The 21,030-nt window shown below is 47.5% G+C and overlaps 1 protein-coding gene across 1 annotated transcript in view; it reads right to left on the reverse strand.

Moving 5' to 3' along the window:
- VASH2 (vasohibin 2) overlaps positions 1-21,030 on the reverse strand; it is a 36,964-nt gene that overhangs the window by 4,960 nt on the left and 10,974 nt on the right. Inside the window, exons 4-6 of the mRNA XM_074579474.1 lie at positions 14,926-15,000; positions 5,027-5,408; positions 2,994-3,109 (exon numbers count right to left, since the gene is read on the reverse strand). Coding sequence (XP_074435575.1) covers positions 2,994-3,109; positions 5,027-5,408; positions 14,926-15,000 — 573 coding nt within the window. The remainder of the gene's footprint in view (positions 1-2,993; positions 3,110-5,026; positions 5,409-14,925; positions 15,001-21,030) is intronic.

Raw genomic sequence — 21,030 nt, forward strand, 5'->3', positions numbered from 1 at the left:
TCCCTCCAGCCCAACCACTTTTGTTGAGGAAAAAGCACTGCGTTGCCTGTTCCAGTGCCGTGGCTTGCAATTTACTGCACCCTCCTGCTTTGGGACTTCAGAGGATGGACAAGTGGACACAGTAAAGGCTTCAGACCTACCAGAAACATTCACACCACCCTATATCCTCTTTATCCATCCCCTCTGTTGAGCACCTTTAGCAGGATAACATCAGCTGTGGGCTAAGGGCACACGGACTGTTACCTAGCTCAGTTAACGAGCTGCAATTCGACTACACACCAGTCTCCTAGCCAGGCACGTACGGCTTATTGTGTGTCCTGCAACACGCCCTTTCTGCCTTATAGCTGTATTTCCATGCTAAAATGCTATCGTGGGCTTGCTAGCAGCCACCACTGGCATTTACCTAACAAACTAGTAAGGAACCAGGATGAGAAGTTAAAGGGGTTGAGGCTGTAAAATCTACTTCCGTCCTTAAGCACCGCCTCAGCCTTTGTCCTTCAGAAACAATCCAAAGACATTCCAGTTCACCGTTCCAGTTCATGTATTTTTTCACTGGGAGATTTCTCCCAGCAGGCCTGTATAATTTTATTGTTGACAAAAACCAGGCTGTAATAACAGCTTGTCATCAGCAGGTGAGGCCTCTCAAACGAATGTGTTATTCAGCCCCTGCCAGCTCACGCTACAGCAAAACACTGCTCTCCCCCTCCCCTGCAAGCTCTAAAAAGCTGTAATTACAGCATGTAAGAGATCCACAAAGAAACAAAACACAGTGTTGATAAGCACGGCCATTCTTGAACTATGATTTCAACCTAAAGCCTAGCAAGCCTGAAAGTCTTTCCTCTCCTGTGCCTAACAAAGGCCTCTCACTGCAACTAGGTTCTCAGAGATCCATCAACGTGTGGAAGAAAATACCTAATTTCCCCTCTGGTATTTCTCGCCCCGCCATCAGCCGCTGTACATGCTGGTACACATCACTCAGCTCATCCCTGATGAGGGGATGCCATTCCCCCTTCAGATCCTGGAGACCTCCGGTTGCACAAACTAGCAGATCTCGATTTTGGAAACAAAAGGGTTTTATCACCAGAAGGGAACTCCCTACAGCAGCCCACTCCTCTGCAGCATCACTCCCGCTGGGGCAAAAGGCACAGTCAGCCTTCAAGCCACCAGCGCCACTGCATAGAAGCATCATTTTAATGTCAGGAACGCAGTTCTTCTCCCTGGCATCACTTTTCTAACAGAGAGCAGCCTCTTGGGTCTGTTAAAGGGCCCTGGACCTGCTGAAAGCTCCTTCACTCCCCTTCTCCTTCCAAGAGTACTGGCCAGGCTTGCAAGGGGGCTGTGCAGGACCTGCAGGGCTGTCATCCAGCCACAAAGCACAAGAATTCCCACCTGCTCTGAGACACTCCAACACCTTCCGCCAAAGCAGAGATGAAGGTCTTGCATGCGGAGTTTGCTCTCAGTCTCCTGCTGCCTGCCATCACGCTGTAATTGGGTCCTGGATCTTTTATCATGGTGACCCAGGGTTTATTTTAGAATAACATATAATTCACTCTGGATACAGAGCAATACAACAGAACCACCAAGGAGGTAACAGGTGCTGAAGCCACTTGCAAGGCCACCAGTACTTTACTTGTCCTCCTGTCCTGGAAAAGCAAAGCCGCCAAGGAGGAACCAGCCACTGCAGAGCAGCCACGTGCCCAGCAGCTCTCTCAGGAAACCAGCCCAACTGGCAAGTCTCCAAGCCCAGCGAGACTCACTCTTCTCTCCAGACATATGTGATCCACTCCAGCAACTGCAGAAGCACTATCAGAAACCAAAAGATGAAACCATCCCTCAAAGTGAATCTAGGAGTTGAAGCCTGGAGTAGCCGAGCCCATTACAATGATAATTACCCATGCACTAAACAAGGAGCTCTCGGTGATAAAAGGCCAAAGGACAGCATTGTGGACTGAGCGTGAATTCACATGTAAAAATAAAAGCCTGCTGTGAAATCACCTGCTGCTAAAGTATCTTGAAGTTATCTTTAGAAGGTTAGTCTAATGTCTTTGTTAGCCGCTTTAAAATAAATAAATAAGTGCTGAGACAGTAGTCTGGGAGCCTATTTAAAAAGCGATGATCATAAATATGTGACTAATCTGGGTTACGTATAGGCTTTCACAGTTGTCAGCTTCCTGGCATGAAGCAGTAGAGCTAAAACTCAACTCTTCCACATCTAAGGTACAGGAGTCTGAATTGCCAGTGGCTGTAAAAGGGCTGTGATCTAGAAGCCCAGTTTTGTCCATGTAGAGGTATTGCATGCAGTTAGTCCATCCTTCCCCGCACAGTTAAAGAAAAACTATTAGCTACAACGTGTGAGGAAAGTGGTCTGGGCTTTTTTAAGACAATTAAAAAATACAATGCAAGTGATGTTTCTGCTTTGGCAAAAAGGGAAAAGTGTTACTTTTTCACCTTCTCTGTAAGTTGGACCAGTCCTCAGCGAAAACCACTCCATCCAAACAGCTGTGTACAAAGGCTCATCGCAGAGAATCCAATTTCTGTCTGAGTGACCATGACAGCAGGGAACCCCACCACTGCTACCAGACTCATCCTCCTGTTTTTAATACCTATGTCTGAACACCCTTAAATGTGATCTACTTTCCCTCCTGTGCAGGTCCCCTGCACACCAGGCTAGGTCCACTTCTCCAGAAAGGGGACTGTATAAAGAATTAAAAAAGAAAAGGCAAACCCCACACTTCTATAGGGTGTTGGATGACTGTGAAAGTGGAATTTAACCAAGCAAAGGCCATCACGCGGAGAGGCCATCCAGCAGCAGCAAGCACAGCAATGCCAGGACATCGGCAGCACCAGCGGCTTCTGGAGCCTCTCAGGCAACCAAGATATCTGGCACTATTTTCTTATATATGCCAGTGTGAGCATTTAAGCTTCGCACAGCAAAATAATACATTATCACCCTCAACTTCTGACCCACCAGTGATGGCAGCAGGAATACTCACGATTTATCTCTTCTGCACGCCCGTCTCTGAGGGCTGGCTTGCCTTCGGTGAGGGGACAATGACTTACCCCGTGATCTCTCTTTCATCGGAGAATGGGCACTTGAGGGTTTCAGAATCTGCAAGAGATGGGGGAGGGAAGGAAAAGGCGTTCAATAAAGGCAACGATTCACCGAAAATAAAAAATAAAAATAAAGGGCCTCATACAGTAGTGGGGACAGCACACAAAGAGCCTTCAGTCCCTTGGAGCTTATTCAAACCCTGCCCAGGTTAGGAGGAACCCAAAGCTGTTACCACGTGATAGCTGTTCAGGGGCCCACTGCAAAAGTTAGGTGGTGTCACCAATTCAGTTCCCAGCTAAATACTGAAAAAGAGAGCCTTATCCACAGCTTTCCTCAGAGCTGGCAACAGCAAGAGATAAGAAAAACAGCTTTGAGCCTCAGCTAAGCCAAATCGCTCTCTCCAGCTTTCCTCTCTGCGGAGGCGATCACCTCTCAGGCTGGAGTTGAACGCTGTGTGACAGTGGGACTTTTCAGTAAGTCTCCTGTCCATTCACACACTTGCCTGCATCCCCCAGGCCCTCCAACCTCAGAAGTCCATCAGCATGACACTCGCACTCCAGGCTATTTCAAAGACCTGATCCTCCAAAGTCAGCCCCCTTACAGGAGCCCTGTGAACTAAGTGGCTCAAGTTCTGAATTAACTCAAGGGAAGAGTCAGATGCAGGGCCTTCAGCCTTCAAGGGTTCAGGGCTGTGGTCCTGGCCTTTGAGGCACTTGCCAGGTCTGAACCCAGTGTCACAGCTCAGCACACTCACAGAGCTGGTCCCTCTATCAAAAGCAAGTACTAAGTTCAGGAAGTCATCCATACGTATGGACTTCTTCAACTGGAGCCTGTTTCAGCTGTTTGCTCTCCAGATGGTATTAAAAATGCATGAATAGAGAAGACGGGGGAAAAAAAGCTTCATTACATCTGTAATCAAGCACACGTGCTTAAGGTGACAGCATGGTACAACTTGGCCCTCAAAACATCTTGGCAAGGCAGGAGAGGTGGTGGCAGGACATTGGGGCTACAATGCCATTGGTGACACTCATCTCAAGGTCAGGGTGAGGGGGCAGGTGTCTCAGCGAAAATGGCACGCGGCTGCTACGTAGGAGCCATTCCTCAGCAGGGCAGGGGATGGGAACCCAGAATAACTTGGACGCGATGCCGCATGCCTCTCCACAAGAGCCAGCCCCATACTTAGCAACACACCTGCTCTGCTCCTGCTGCCAGCAGCAGGCTGGAAAGTCACCAAATCCCCTTCCACCATGACCACGACCAGCTCCTTGCCCATGGCAGCCCTAGAGGCACGGTCAGGGACACCCCTTATCCGCAAGGGCAGCCAAACCTTCCAGCCCCCTGGCAGCCTGCCCTGTCTCCCCATCATTTCCTTTTGGGCTCTTCAGTCCAACCAGCCAGTGAGGGAAGCACCAGCCTGTCAGGGATTTCCTTTCCTCACCCCTTCTATGTCCTATTTTGTGATTTAGCTGAAGGTGGCGAGCATCAGGTGGCGAGCATCAGGTGGCACAGGGCAAGCCCACTGGCATACCCTGCAAGGAAAAGCAACCACTGACATGGGTGTCCCGTGGCATCCTTTGCAGCTCAGGTGCAAAGAGCAGAGATCCCTCCCTGCAACCAGGCCACCCTCCCCATCAGCCCCAGGCACACTGGTTCTTCCCAGCCACCTTCTTCCACAGTTGGTGAGAAAGGCAAACTAGGCAAAAGCTCTTTGATGGCCAGGGACAAGTACAGTGTCAAGTGTTTCCCAGGCTGAAGGGGAAATCTTTGAACTAAAACACAGCTATAAGGGCTTGAACATACACCAAACCCTGTGGGAGAATCACCGAGACAGATGTAAGCACACCCCCCAGTCCACCCAATATCACCAGTATCTCAGGCCGGGGTCAGTCTGCTGACATGGAGCAAGACCAACCTCTGCAGGATAGGACTAGGCACATCTGCCTCCAAGTCCACCGCCCAGGCACACAGACCTACCTTCATCCTCATATCCCTGGCAAACTTCTCCAGCTCCTTCCTGACTTCTGTGCGCATCATTTTGGATACATTCAGGACCAGCTGTTTCCACTCAATGGGCTGAAAGCTGTGCGGCTCGTGCGGGACATATAATCCAATTTTTACTTTTTTGACTGAATGCAAGTACTTTTTATAGGATTCTTCAAATTCAAAGATGAGGTCGCTCAGAGTTCGGTAAGTTAGAGGTTTGTCCATCAAATCTGATCGTCTGCTCATGCCCAGCGAGCCGTACCGGCCGTTGCAGTAAATCCCGAGCACCACATGATGAAAATAGTTCCCTGAGAAGTGGGTTTTAAAGCTGATGGGGAATCGTTCCACAGAGGGCTGCCCGTTCGTTAAGTATCTGGTGTGGACTGCGTCAAGGCAACAACAGCACTGGGAACACACACAATTACACCTGTAAGACATCTTTAGCAAGTTTTTTTAACTGCCAGGATAAATGCTTTCTTGCAGACACAAATTTATTCTCGCTGTGCCCCAGAAACAGTCAATGCTGCCAAAGCCTATTTCACTGCTTGGAGAATAAGATGCAATTGTTCAGACAAGGAAGGGCCTGACTCTTAAACATGCTTGAGGGGAAGGAAAAAAACAGAACAGTGTTTGGGTCAGCACACCAGAAGAGAAACCATCCTCCTCAGATCTGTGGGAACTCCCCCATTTGATATCAATACCAAACTCCCGTGTCGGAGCTTGGTACGACTCAGGTTATTGATCCTCATTTTCCCACGTCTTCAAACAGTATAACAAAATCTGAATTCCTGTCCAGGGTGTCAGTCTGCCTTTCCATCTGTAAACTGGCCCTTGGCATGGCCACTCCTCACACAAGAGTGGTTTTGCCTGTTATCCTTGTAACACATTGCTGAGATGAACAAAGTAAAGCTCCCAGACGGATAATTAATTAGATAAGCACAGAGATATGGTCAGGAACAAATGCTTTTAAAAAGCAAAACGTGTCCCCTGAATCACTGGCAGGCCATTTCAAATGCACCACGTGCAGAGGCCGGGGCCAAGCTCCGTAACAGCATAGTAGATGATCTCAGCAAGGAACTACGCGTGGTCCCGGGTCACCTCCTTGGGAGGCTGCCGGCCTGTGCCAAGGGGAGGAGAGACTGAGATTCCCTCACGCAAGCAGGTTTGCGTCAGCACCTACGTTGCACGTGGCTCCCTGCTGCTAATCCCCGGACAGCTGAAACCCTGGCTCCACATGCTGACACCCGGCCCCTGGGACAGCAGGCGCCCTTCCCCTCTGCAGCTGAGACCCCCACCCACGCCTGGGGAATGGAGGAGGGATGACCAGAAAAGGCTGCAGCAAGATGCTCCAGCCTGGGGTTACTCCAGCCAGAGGCACCTGCTGTAACCCCAGAGCCAACCCCAGATGCAGACATGTTCAAGGCAGTCAGTCCAAGCAGTGCCTCTGGCCCAAGGGGGAGCACTGCCAGGATAGCATCAGGGCAGCCTCAAGAAGAAAGGAGTGGGATCGGTCCCCACTGGAGCTGAGGGAACTGGCTCAGACCAGTCCTGCTCTGGGGATCTCCAGCATCCCCTCCTCACCCCAACCCATGCCCAAAAAGGAAGTCCTTAACAGCAGTGAAACAAGAGTCGCTGCACAGCTGAGAGGCCCTGAAATGTTACCGCAACCAGCCTTCCGCCCCTGTCTGCGTAGCACGGCTGCCCAACAGCTGCTGGGAAACTAAGAACACAAAAAGCCTTTGTACCATAAAACACAATTCGGGCTTGGTTCTGGTTCTGCCAAGCCTGGCACCCCACCTCACCACCAGTGCAACTCCTCGGGATGCTGACCCCCAGCACGCACCTCGCATTTAACCTCTTCTCTCTACAGAGATGCAGGAAAAGCATCCAGCGGCTCCCATCTGTCTCTAAAGCATTTTTTCAAGGGGATATTTCACCTACCTGACGCTTGTTGAATTTTATATATTCAAACTTTTGCCCTCCAGGTGAATACACGAACCCACTAGTAAGAGATTTGTGAACTGCCCAGACTGTGAGGACAAGAATAACGAATTAAACCTCTGTACAAAAAAAAAAAAAAGGCAAGAAAAAACACATTGGCAAAAATCTTTCATAACAGCCACAGGGAAGCTTTTCAGTTTCATGTCAAACATATTTAATTGCATTCAGTGCTAGATGTCATCCGCTTTAGCGGTCTGGAGAAAGTGTATTTGAGGGTATAGGAACAGACCACACTATGGGCTCAGCTCCTGGTGCACGCCAGTATCTGCATGACAGTAAGCCCGGCCAAGCGTGCAAAGCAGAGCGCAGACCTCCCTACTGCACACCCAACTCCTCACCCAGCCAAGGCTACATGTGCCCACCTCTGCCCATCTGCTGCCCCACCTACACCAAACATGGGCACCCTGCAGCAATTGTCAAAGCTCACCCTGATACCAACTACACTGACATGGAACAGAAATAGCTGTTGCCTTCGGTGGTCCTGTTGGATCGCTGTTGCGTTACAACTAGCTTCTCCAAGAAAAACCCCACACCATTGGTAGAACTAAAGATTATAAATACACTGCAAGGTCAGAATGGGGCCCAGCACCATTATATCAACTGTAAAACTCAGCCTACAGTCCTCTCATTTAAAAGGTCACCTTGCTCCAGGCCTTAAAAGGAGCATCCCGTGTACATCAAAGTCATGTTACAATAATTTGTGTCCTACAGTCAGATTCTTGCAGAAGCCCATTGTATTTATCATTCTGTGTAACTGAAAAAGCAGTATCTTTTATTAATACCTATGAAGCTTTCAAACATTACCACTATTTTTCCCCCTCATTATGAAAGGGTTTTCTCTCTGCTCCCTGAGTGCCTTTCTATTAAGTCCACATAAAGCTTTGGTGGCCACCTGCCACATACACACTTCTGCCACAAGGTCTCGGAGAAGTTGCAATTTAATCTCATTAAATACTGAGTAGGAGTAAAAGAATCTTTTGAGGACGGAAATTACCCACCATCAAATAACCCAGCAACAACTGCTGTGGAAATTAACCTTTAGGTACGGGTTGCTTCTGCTGAGTGACTAGTTAATGAGAGTCCCCACCCGAGATGAAATACACAGCAAACGGGCTGGAAAGGCACATCAGATCTACCCCTCCATCCATGCATCATTGTTATTTCTTTTCCTTTCTGCTCTGCCCAGGGAGAGCCGTATTGTGGCAAACAACAGGCAATGACACAGCAATGCCACAGCTGTAATCACACTTTTGAGCTGGGACTGTAACTGCAGGATGGAGAGTCAGGGAGTAAATTATGTGCCACAATACAGAAGCAGCGCAGAACAGGAAAGGGCAAAAGCAGCTGTAATGAAAGCTCGGTGGCTTCCCGATCCCAGGTCTTCAAAAAGCAGAAAAACAGCACTGAGAGATGCTGATCTCCTTGGAGATCACACAAGAGGGACACTAACATGGCTGGCCACCTCTTGCCCCAATATCCCTTCTCTTCCCCTACACCCAACAAATGAACAAGGACAATACTTAGAGCTCCACCAGGGTGTCATGGGAATGGGTCAGTACGGCACATCCCCATCCCTCGGAGATTCCCAAACCCTGCCCACCCTGACTCTCAACCTTTCTGCAGCCTCATAATAGCCCTTCAACCTCAATTTCTTCCACCCTGCAGAGACACTAGTGCCTGCCAGTCAGGGCTGCACGTATTAGGCAACCGATAAATTCTGCTCTTGTACCCCAAGAGGCTGATTTGAAAGAGACAGGTTTGATTCAAAGTAGCGAGAGAAGAACTGGGCCCAAAGCACACAACATGCTTCGGGGTGACAGGCCATTGGGGTAAACCAGTATGGCTCTATTAACAAGTAGGCTTTCTTGAGCACACCAATACTGCTAGCAGCCTGTAGAGAGCGCCTCATTTCCCGTGCCAGCATGCAGCTCCTACAGATCTGCAAGTCGACACAGGCACATCATCCTCTGAGCCACAGGTTGTTGTGCTTCCTGTAGTCCCCTTGCCTTCACCACCCAGGCTCTCGCACAACCTAGCTTGGATACTTAGGAGACATTCAGATCCCAGGCTCGAATACAAGCAAGACGGGGCACAAAACCTGCACTCTAGCCACCACCTGGACCTTCCTGGGCAGTGGGGCAAGCGAGGAGTAGCATTCTTAGTCAGTTCAAAAGAAAAAGGAGAGTTAAGGTGTTAGCTGAGTCAACCCTTTGGTTTTAAAACTCTGGAGCTGAAAGCATCTGGATGGGTTTTCTTTAAGTCTCCACACTCACACAACGGCTCAACCAATGCCTGTCTGTGGTTTGTTTCATGCGGTTTTTTTTACCCCACCTCCTGGTGAATTCTATTAACAAAGAAGCCCCAGCATCTACCCCCAGAACAGACCCTTCCCTACACAGGTGCCTCCACTGCAGAGCACAAAGCAGTTCCCAGCCAGAAGAGACAGTTGAAGCCCTTCACCTTGTTTATTTGCCAGCAGCAACTTTTAGAAAAAATGTTCTCTCTTGCCTTTTTTTCCTTATTATTAATAAATAATTGGAGCAGGATCTTTCCATCTGCCAGCACTGTGGCTCTAGTCTTCGAATATTTCTGGAAATAGGTCTTAGCAGCTGATAGCACCCACCAGACAGCAGCTGGCTCCCCATGGCTAGGTCAGCTTAGGTTACTTGCCACCAGCAGTTTTCCCACCACCGCTATGAACCACAGCCAGCTGAACGGGAGGCAAGGGGACATGCCATGGGGACCTCAACCCACCTGCATCTAAACCAGCTTCAACAGGAGTATAGCTGGGAGGAAAAAACCTGGTGACTTTGCCAAGATGACAGGCAGCGACTGTGCAAGTGGTACACTATCAGCAGGTGAGGAGACAAGTGCCATCCCTGCACCGTGCCTTCTCCCTGCAACACCAACAGGGACCCAGAGCTGCAGAGACCGCCAGGGGCAGGGGACGTGGGGAGACCCTCCTCCTCAGAGCCCCGAAAGAGAAAAGCCCAAATATAAGTCAGTGCAGGGAGGCCTTGCGTGCCCATAGCAGTTTGAAAAAGACAAGGACATTCTCAGGTTTCAGAGGTAATTGCCAGCATCAATTGTTTGACCAGACCACCCTGCCAACAGTGACGACTGAGCAGGTCTAAGCACTCAGCTGTCCCTATACCCAGTCACAAGTGCTTCTCCTACAGCTGCTGGAAGACCCAGCATCATGCCTGACACCTTCTGGTATCCCCACTACAAGTCCCACTCTGCCTTGCAAACCTTAAGACAAAAAAGACAAAGCCAGATGAACCTGATATTGAGCAAATGAATGCCCATTGCGCTGCTTATGCTGATCAATTTGTTATTTATTAGTTTGAAATTCTCCCTTATTTAACTTCGAAAAGATGACATTGCAATGCTTCATGTCTTAGAGCCCAGCGAGGGTGTTTTTTGCTGAAGCCCGGTAGAGATGAGCACAGAAAGACATAGGGTGTCTGGTCCCTTCCTCTCCTGCTGCTTGCAAGGGCTGGGGAAGCATGAGCAGGCGCCCTGAGCCATCGCAGCAAGCTTTGCCACAGGGCACAAGCAAGCTGGAGGGAATGACAGGAGACTGAGAGAAGAGAGGAGGCAGTTTTATTTATGCTAGCAATGTTGAAGCCGCTAACTCAGAGTGAGGAGGTGGAACAGGAGGAAGATAGACCTCAGGCTTCAAAACCATCAGATAAGTCTACAGCAAAAACAGAAGAGCTGTTTTTCCAAGCAACTGCTCACAATGTCAGAGGGCCTCCGACCACCAGCTGTAAACACTCGGAGAAGTTTCCAACCACAGCCTGGAGTCCAATGGCATTTTCCACAGGCTCCAGGAGTGCCAAGATCTCAGGTTTGGGATTGCTTACCATGAGGCAGAGTGCTACTGAGCCCACATTTGGATGTCATCTGCACATAGAGCCCATATTCCCCTCAGCAGCCCCAGTGCCCATGAAGGAACGGCTCAAGCAGCTGGCTCAGCCTCCCAAAGCGGGACTGCCAGGCAGGTATCACTCGTTTTGTGGTGCCTGTTCTCCAGTGCCCAGCTGCAGTCTGAGGTGGTTAAGATTAGACCACAACAATGGAAGAGATTATAGACTCTCTCCCAGCTCTTTCCAGCTACCAGAGGGGCTGTAGATATTCAGCAGGACCCTGCTCGCCTGTATTTCAGTCAGCAAGTGACTCGAGCTGCGGACAAGCATGCAGGAGGCAGAGGGGCACTGTGCGGGCATCAGTATCCTGTAATAACTGCAGGAAACTCTCCCCCTTACTGAAAACACTCGGTCCCAGCCCAGCGATGTACCTGCTAGGCAGGAGAAGGATGGGCCCAGGTCTCCAACAGTGATAAATATCATCCACTGATTAAACGTGCAGAAGGCATAGTGCAGAAGCTATTAAATCACTTCTCCCTCCTGAGGCACTTCTGCTCTCCTCTTCCTCATTTAATGATATTATTGGACAGGGGGAGGTCTCATACACTGCATGGGTCTGATCGTTACCTCGTATGAACTGGGAGAGGCACGCTGAAGGCAATGGGAGCGTGTTATGTTCACCCGATGCAGACAGTGATGCTCTGCAAGACTCCCCGAGGATGGATGCATTGTGCCACTTCCCTCCCCGCTCTGATATTTTACCCTCCCTATTTTAATAAAGTGAATACAGCACAGATAACATTACCTTGGCAATTTTTGGTTTACTATTCCCTTTCTTGAGCACAAGTTTCAATCCTTGCTCAGAAAGAATGGGCTGAACGCACCATTACTCAGCTGATTTACAACTGAACTGAGAAATGCCCTAGGGAACACAGCAGGAGGAATGCCTCTGGTCAGGCATTGACAAGCAGAAAATGTAAGCCAGAGATACAAGGCCAGTTCAGACAGCTACATGGAGAAGATCCGTGCAGATTGCTGCAAAATAATATTGGAAGATCTGTATGATCTTTTGGTCATCTCACAGCAGCTGCTCCCTTGGGGCATATACACAGGGTAGCTCAGTATTTTAACTCATTGCTCTCTAAAAACGCTTCAAGATCTAGTGCGAAGGCAATTATGCAAAATTTATTTCTGCACCAAGAGGGATTATAGAAGCATTTTATAAGAAGTTGCATAGTAAAAGGCAATTGCATGAGCCAGCAAGCAGCTCAATTAAAATGACATCTTGCTAAGCTGCTCTGTGCAAATCGACCTTTGAATGAAGGCTCACGCCGAGGGTCCGCTGTAGTGGGCTATGCTCTTTTCGGTATCCAAGCAACATGGCAAAGCCTGCCAGCACACAAATTACAAGCAGTACCTTATTTCCAGAGACAGAGAAGGGAACCAGAGGTTAACACACACACACACGGATGCTCAGGCATATGAGAAGACATTGGTTTCACACTCAGGAGAGAGTAAGCGCATCTCTTATCTGGTAATCACCTTACCTTGGAAAGCAAGTTGCAGCTGCTGGCCTCACTGCATCCACAAACAGAGGGCAATACTGAAGATCAAAATCTCACAGCTAAGAAAAATCACCCCATGTGCTGTTACAAAGATGCCTCCCCAAAACCCACATGGTGCACATGCAACGCAGCACAGCACCATGACGTTCTGCACAGGCCTCATACCAGCCACTTTCAAAACACACATATTCAGACGGCCCATCACTCACCACTGCTACACTCTGCAACTTCCCTGGGCAACCTGTTCCAGTGCCTCACTACTCTCACAGTAAAGGATTTCTTCCTAATCTAAATCTACCCTTTTTCAGTTTAAAACCATTACCCCATGTTCTATCACTACACTCCCTCATAAAGAGTCCCTCCCTGCCTTTCCTGTAGGCACCCTTTAAGTAGGGGAAAGCGCTATCAAGGTCTCCCCAACGAGCCTTCTCTTCTCCAGGCTGAACAACCCCAACTCTCTCAGCCTGTCTTCATAGGAGAGGTGCTCCAGCCTTCTGATCATCTTTCGTGGCCCTCCTCTAGACTCGCTCCAACAGGTCCATGTCCTTCTTATGTTGAGGACTCCAGAGCTGGATGCAGTACTCCAGGTGGGGTCTCACCAGAGCAGAGTAGAGGGGCAGAATCACCTCCCTCAACCTGCTGTCCACGCTTCTTTTGACGCATCCCAAGGTGCGGTTGGCTTTCTGGGCTGCAAGCACACATTGCCAGCTCATGTTGAGCTTCTCATCAATCAACACCCCCAAGTCCTTCTCTTCAGGGCTGCTCTCAAGCCATTCTCCGCCCAGCCTATATTTGTCCTTGGGATTGCCCTGACCCACATGTAGGATCTCGCACTTGGCCTTGTTGAAATTTCATGACATTCGCACAGATCCACCTCTCAAGCCTGTCCCTCTGGATGCAAAGAAACTTCAGATGACACCAAATAGTATAAACCATAGCTTTCAACTATTTTGTTTCCCTCACCGTGGAAAAAAAAAATAAAAATTTTTGAACAAAAGTCAGGTTTGAGGCAAGTAGAAAAATACCTCTTTCCAAATGAAAATAAAACAGTCAAAACTTTTACATCAGCGAGAACACTTTTAGGTTATCACAGTCATCTGTATACCATTAATCACGCTCTGCTTGTGCGGTACATGGAGTCATTGGTTCAGTGCTAGAAATACAGCATTAGAAGCCACACTGACATCAGTACTGCAGAGCAGCATCAAGTCCACCTGGGGATTATTTACCCCACCCCTTTGCTCCCCAGATAGTTTGGGACACAACCCTGACACAAGGGCAAGCACAACAGATCCACTGACATAATTTCTGTTTCTGGGACAGCACCAGTTTCAGTCTCTTGCTGACATCAAACCCCCAAGACCCCCATTCCTCTAGCTGCACACAGACCCTGCCAGCATTTGCAGGGGAAGCCCCGTCAACCAGAGTCACCTTTCAGATTCAGAGCTGAAGCCTCATCCCTGGCACACGGGGAGCTGTGAACAGCACCCAGTGCACACCACAGACCTCCTAGCACAGCAGGGGCTGCATCCGGCATCAAGTCTCGCACACCACACATGACACTTGCTCAGCCCGTGTCCCCTTCCTACTCCACAGTAGCCATCCCCTCATGAGCCAACACTGGGCACTACCCGCAGGGCTCTGACAGATGCTTCTCCCACGAGAGGGGGCAGCAACAGCACGCAAAACACCGCAGAGACTTGCCAGAAGCTGGTTTGCATCGGGGTTTATTTCGGGTTGTGTTTTTGTTTGGTTTTAAATCAAACTTGATCAGTGGTGGTAAGATGTATCAGGCATACAATTATTCCTGTGACCCTACCTTGCCCTGCTCTAGCGTTTTAGGATGATGCAGGTTGATTTGTCAGTCACAGCACAAGAGGGTCAAGAAGCGAGTCAGTCTCTAAATGAAAGTTTTCTTGGTTTTTCTTTCTAAGACTGAATAGGAAGCAAGCATTATGTTACGGTAAAGCTTAAATGTTTAACTATAATACGCATATGTTTCTGCGCAAAGCACAGATGCGTGCTGAGAGACAAAAACTAACATGACAATGCCATGCAAACATTAGACAAACACAGGATAGAACTTGCGTTCCTCAGGTGTTACCAAGCTCCAACAATAACCATCACAGAAACACTAATGAAGAAAACAGGGACTGTGTAGACAGATACTTATCTGGGCACTTTGGGTCAGATCCTGCCATTATGCAGATTACCAGGGCAGGAGGCAAAGTCAGTATGGCCAGAGCATGACGCTTAGGAACTGGGCACACAGCATCCGAGCTCCTATTGACAAGCCTAAGCAATTCGGCAACTTGTTGATCAATACCATAGCAGTTCCCCGAGCTACTAGCACTCACCTTTGTCTGTGACCATCTCATGCACCATCTGGGAAGGGCAATAATATATTAAACAGCACTGCAGTGGAAAAAGCCACAGGCACGTGAAAGGATACATCCCCAGGATAACTGCTTCAAGGCATTTGATAGGTAAGGACTCCCTGGTCATTTCTTTTGCTGTCTCCATTAACCTAGGACAGAGGAGAAGAAGAAGAAAAAAAAAAAAAAATATCACAGTTTTCAGTCCTTTCAGTTAGAGCAGCTGACAGGACTCAAAGGATCCTCTCATGCACTGAGAGCTAGGCACCTCCAGCTCTTATCTCAGCAAGTGCTGGTGAACTTGATTCTTCTCTTCAGCAACTTGCCAGAACTGTGTTGGCTTCTGGAGAACAGGGAAAACAAAAACAAAACAAAACAAATGTTTGGCATCCCAGTGCCTTCCAGCCTCTGAAGATGGGTTGGATGAATACAGTTCTCTCTGCCTCTCCAGCAACTCCACAAGCATCACTTCAGACTGTAACACAAAGCCCTGCTGAGCTGCAGAAGCTGGCAAACATGCAAGCTCCCACAGCAGGACCAAGTTTAGCTTATTTTCAAAATAACCCTGACTTTTCTCTGGAAAAAACAGGGGAGAGAGGATGGTTACATGATGGTCCCCTGAAAGCTACAAACGCCTCCGTGAGCCTATAGCTACAGGTGCAGTCAAGAATTTAATGCCTTTTTACCTAAGTCTGCTCTGCAGAAAGCTCTACCACACTGACACTTCACACCACTGCAAGCTGAGCTATCATCTTGCTGCTGCTCCCTATCTCCCGTGGACTGGCAAAGTGGTAAAAAACATGGGATTTCCCGCCGGAGTGCAGGAAACTGTGCATGCCCAGGATCTCGCAAGTTCACATAGTTACAATCTGTACTTTTATCTTTGGAGTTATGTGACAGGGACAACACTCAAATGAGAAACAAGCAACCTAATCTCAGCTCAGCTGAGAAAGCTGTCATGCCAGGCTGACGCCGCATCGTCAACCAACCAAGTATACTATCCCCTTCCACAAGCAGATCCTGAAATACTATAACTGGGAGGAGATAGAAAAAAGGCCAGAAGATTCATATTCAATCACAAACAAAAAAAAAAAGAAGCTAAAAACCAAACCAAAGGATGACTCGTTTAGATGTGGTGTTAAGGGATATGGTGTAAGGGGGAACTTTGTAGAGTGGAGTTGATGGTTGGACTCGATGATCCCAAGGGTCTTTTCCAACCTAAATGATTCTATGACTTCTGCTTTGAAGTCTTCTCTATCCACATTCTTCCCCTGAGGAGAGCTTTGTAAACAGATCCCTACTCTAAGGAAGCACAATGTTAAACGATAAAAATATTTGTATTAGAGAAGATGATGAAAATATGCATCTGAAACCATTAGAGTTTGTTTTTCACACTTTCTAATTCACCCACCTCATGCATTTTAAGCCTTGTATTGACTGCAAATAGCAATACAGCTTCCACTGCTATTACAGCCTGTCACAGCCATTCCACCTCCCATTTATCCAAGTTAGAAATTATCTTTTCATTTGTAAACAACCGCCCTTTACACTCTGCCTGCAGTACAGAAGACAAATTAGTTAGCCTGCCTCCTACGTGCTCACAATCGGTCACAGAAACCCCACTGCTGGAAGCAGGGAGCAGCTCCGGCAAGGCCACACAATGGGGCCCCTTCATACCCCACAGTGGCTCCTCAGTGCTGATTGCAGCAGTAGCCACTGCAAAGCTCCGTCTCCGTCCAGAGAAATGCTACATGCAGACAACATCTAGGAGGTATCCACGAACAAGACAATCCACTGAATTTCCTATCTTCTAACTCCATGGGGGAAGGGCAGGGGGGAAGGTCACAGCTGATTACGAATGTGTATCAGAGGCAGGAAAAAATTCAAGTCGTAAAGCTGTTTAGCTTCAAGTCATTTGGTGTGGTGTGTGTCTGGCTAACGTGGTCTGAGGGACAGGGCCAGCATCTCCTCCTCAGCTCCACACCTGCACTCACCCCACTGCCAGCAGCCAAACACAGTAACCGCACTGGAGCTTCCTTGTCACCATGTGCAGCATCAGGCCTCCTAACACCTGCTTTTATAAGCTCATTGCTGACAGGATTTCAAGGTGTTGTCAGCATGGAGATAATATTAAAGACTTCACAGCCAGGGAGGGAGTCTTCAAAATAATTGGCCTAAATGAGCAGTCAAATTACTACCAACTTATCTGTCACAGCAACACTCACGCTATTTAAATCCTAAATTGTATTTAACATGTACTGTTTGCAAGCCACATACATGCTAGTTCTGAAGCACAGCTCTCCAGGACACTATATAGTTATTGAAACAGATTTAAATCAAACAGGAGAGGCATTTTGCTTGATTAAAAACACACTGCCTCCTAGTGCATGGGTACCTCAGCTGTCCCTTCTGAGGGAAGGGAGCAGCAGCCCTCCCTTCCCTTTACATAGCATCATCAGGTAGCTGGGCTCAGCAGGGACCCTGAGAAGACCTTGTGTCCCACCTGCTCAAAGCACCCTGGTACAGGAGCTGCAGCAGGTGCTCAGTGGCCACCTGGGACCTGGCAGCTCAGACATCCACAGCCTCTGGACCATGACAGTGATGAGGATTTGTGCAAGGGGAGCATCGGTCAAGAAGCGCCACCAATGGTCAGCAAACAGGCATCCATCTGCACCCACAGGGCAGGTCACGACCTTGCACACATCCATCCCAGTGACCTGGGGAATAATATGCTGCAAACATTTTGCTTTTTCCTCTGCATTTGCAAGACAGACCACAGGGTTCATGCAGATGACCCAGTTCAATAACCACCAAGAGAGTCTTTCTTTTGCTTTCAACAAGCTTGAGATGAAGCATGCCCTTAAACCCCATGTTCGGGTTGGAAGCAGAGCCTTTGGAGGATCCCCAAGCCACCGCTCTGTGCAAGGTAGTATAAGCCAAATTTAAATCACTCCTCACAGATAATTTTCTAACCTACTTTTAACTGGGTTCTCAAAAGCTCACGAACCCAACAGTTAATCTATCCTATACTTAATCTTGCATCTAAGAAGGTCCCCTAATGTTTAAAGAAAATATTTCCTTTTTTGCAATCTAAATCGGAAGATATTTTGGCTCTTCACAGTGGGCATGGAGACCATTTATTATCTCTCCTCTTGCAACTGACATTTGTATACACGACAGAGTGTAATCTACCCTCTCCTCTGTAAACATGAGAAAGCAGACAGCTTTTTTTTCTTCTTCTTTTGTTTTCTTTTTAATTACCCCTCTTTTCTCTCCCCAAATCTTCCCTTAGGTCATGTTTTCTAGACCTTGGGCAACGCTTATTGCTTTCCTCTTGGATTCTCTTCAACTGACTTGCATTTCACAGTCCTGAGCTGAGCCCACCACACCAATACAGAGAGACCAATTTCCTTCTGAGTCCAGCTTTCAGCGTATTTTTTTGCTACAAACCCAGTGTTGGTTTGTTTTTTTTTTTTTTTAAGATCAGCTCCATCTGTGCAAAACTAGCTTTTTGTTCTCCTTTGTGTATTCCCACAGCTGGCGGTTCCCAAATCCTTTCTGTATTTGCCCTTACTCAAATACCTCCTGTTTGTACCAGCCCAGTTCTCTCTTACCCTTTGAGATCACTCTGAATCCCAACTCCACTTTGCAAAGCCTTGTCACCTTGTCCGACCTGGACGAGAAAGCACACCTATTAGCAAACAATTAGTCTTATCCATACCATTAATGAAAAACCATTGACCCGGGGCAGAGACTGCACACCTCAACTAACGACCTCTGCTAGGCAAGAGCAAGCTATTGGTTAAATACCACTTTCTAGGTGCTGCTTTTCACCAGGTTGGGTCCTTGTGTCAAAATAGTTTCTATTTAGTCTCAAGGTTGCAGCCTTATCTGGAGGCTGACAAAAGCCGTACTAAAGCAAAGAATTATCACAACCACAACTCCTCCCTGACTGACAAAAGCACTTACACTCTCATAGAAGGAAATTATCAGAACCAAACCATGCCAAACTGAATTCATGTTGCCTATCACTTACCACTTTGTTATGTTCTAGACACTTCATCATTTGCCCTAGCATTTTTCCTGAAAGTACAAATAAACTCAAACTGTTCCTATACTTATCTTGTCCCTTTTTTTTTTTTTCTTAAAGGATGGTATCTTTGCCTTTCCCAATTTCCAACAGGAGCACCCATCCTCCCCACACCCTCTAGCAGAAGTATTAATGGTTTGGAGGTTGGTTGTCAGTTCTCTAAGAGAGCATCTAGCTCATTTGAAAACAACTAGTTAACAAGTGCTCTTTGACTTGTCCTTTCCCTATTTTCTTTCACTCCTGAATTCTTACCACGTGGTCTCAGATGTTAATTGTGACCGGAAAGGCTGCGCCACTAAACTTGTGAATGAATATTTAAAGAAAGGGGGAAAGAATTAAAACACAGTATCAAACATTTCAATTCCCTGCCTGAGCAGGGTTTGTTTCTGGGATTTTCTTTAAATCTTTCCAGTTACCTGAACAGACGCTACATATATGATAGTCTAACGCACTACTTGTCCATCTCGTGTCACAGTTAGCTGCAAACTAGTCCAAAGCCACCTTCTCCACAGACCCCCAGTGAGCACAGGGGCAGCCCATCTCTTCCAGTAACTTGAAGACTGCTACCGTCAAAAATTCCCTCTTCATGACATTTACACAACTGGCTAAAGTCTGCCAGGCAGATCTCTATTCCAGACCACAGTGAACATTTCTGCCTCTAATAGGCTGCACGCTCCTCCCTCAAGATGTAGTCCTTGGCAGATGGTGATACTCCCTCGTAAATTGACTCAAATTCTTTTCAATGTTATCAGAAGCCCACCTGCATTATCTCCTTTGCTTTCTGCACTAAGAGAAGGCCCATAGAGGAGATGGTTGCATCTTTTGGATGCTGTCTGTTTAAAATGGCAGCGACTGCAGTCATCTCAGGGCAGCCATAAATTCCTTTTGCTCCCACATTGCCCACTAGGGGATCCAATCTCATATACGGGTTAGAAAAAGCCTTCAAACATTTTAGCATGCCCAAAACTGGAGGATCTCACCAGCTAGCACCCATGACACTAGAGCCACATCAGAGACGACCATGCTTAGGAGGAGAGGTTGCCCATTATCTTCACCAGAAAGACTCCTACAGACTTCAGTAAATTTTGAATTAGTGACATCCTCCAGCACATTTTCCATTAGGCTCTCCTTCCCTAGGCCTAGGTAGTTGCATGAGGTCCATAAAACCTCCCCCTCCCAAGTTCTAAGGCTCCTGACAGTTTTATTCTTTCCAATGAAGCAAAGAGAGAAGTGAAAGGCACCAACAGGAATAAAAGGAGATAAAACAGTGGAGCAGCTACTGCTCTCGTGAATCTTCTCAAAACCAGTTTTTCTCAATGGCAAAAGCGCTTCTACCACATGCTGAACATAGCACCATATCTGTAACATTCTGTCTCTGTGCAAGAGAGAAACAGCTGTTCAAATACCTTCTGCAGTCTATTGTCTGGAAATGGTATGAGCCCATTTTTCTTCACAGCTCCATCAGGGTTCCTTAATAACACAGTGTGTTGAAACAGTATTATTTTCCATCTCCCCCCTTTGCTATTATTTGATTGCATCATTCCCACGTGACTGCTTCTATCACACTCTTTTATTGCAACTGATTACTCGTTATATCTGCAGTCACTGAATGTCTCTCCATCGTCACAGAGCAGCTTCTGAGCTGTAATTTCTCCAAGTCCCCAGAACCTACCCAAACATCACCTTTTGCTTCAGTTGTGGGTCCCACCAATCAGCTGGCACTTAACTGGAGGGAACAGCACAATACCGCACCTATTTACAACCTCCACAGATACTCTGTGGAAGACAAAGATATTTTTTCCTCATTATGTCTCTTGCCTGCATCCTAGAACAGAAGCTTGCAGAGGGCTTATTGCTCCTTTGTAAATCCAGTAATAAAAGTTTGTTGGCATTGAATGCACAGTTACAGATATTACTAGATATCCAGAAACACATTGTTTTTCTAAAGCTCGTACATGATCTAGGCTTGGGAGTTTTAAAGAATGACTATTTAAATTAACAGTGATGTTTTTTATCAAAATGGTTGTACTGACAAAAGCTGTAATGTAGGTTTTGCCAGCATAATCCTGTCTGGGAAAACACATCACACACA

This window comes from Larus michahellis, chromosome 3 (assembly GCF_964199755.1).
Source record: "Larus michahellis chromosome 3, bLarMic1.1, whole genome shotgun sequence".
NCBI classification, from domain to species: domain Eukaryota; kingdom Metazoa; phylum Chordata; class Aves; order Charadriiformes; family Laridae; genus Larus; species Larus michahellis.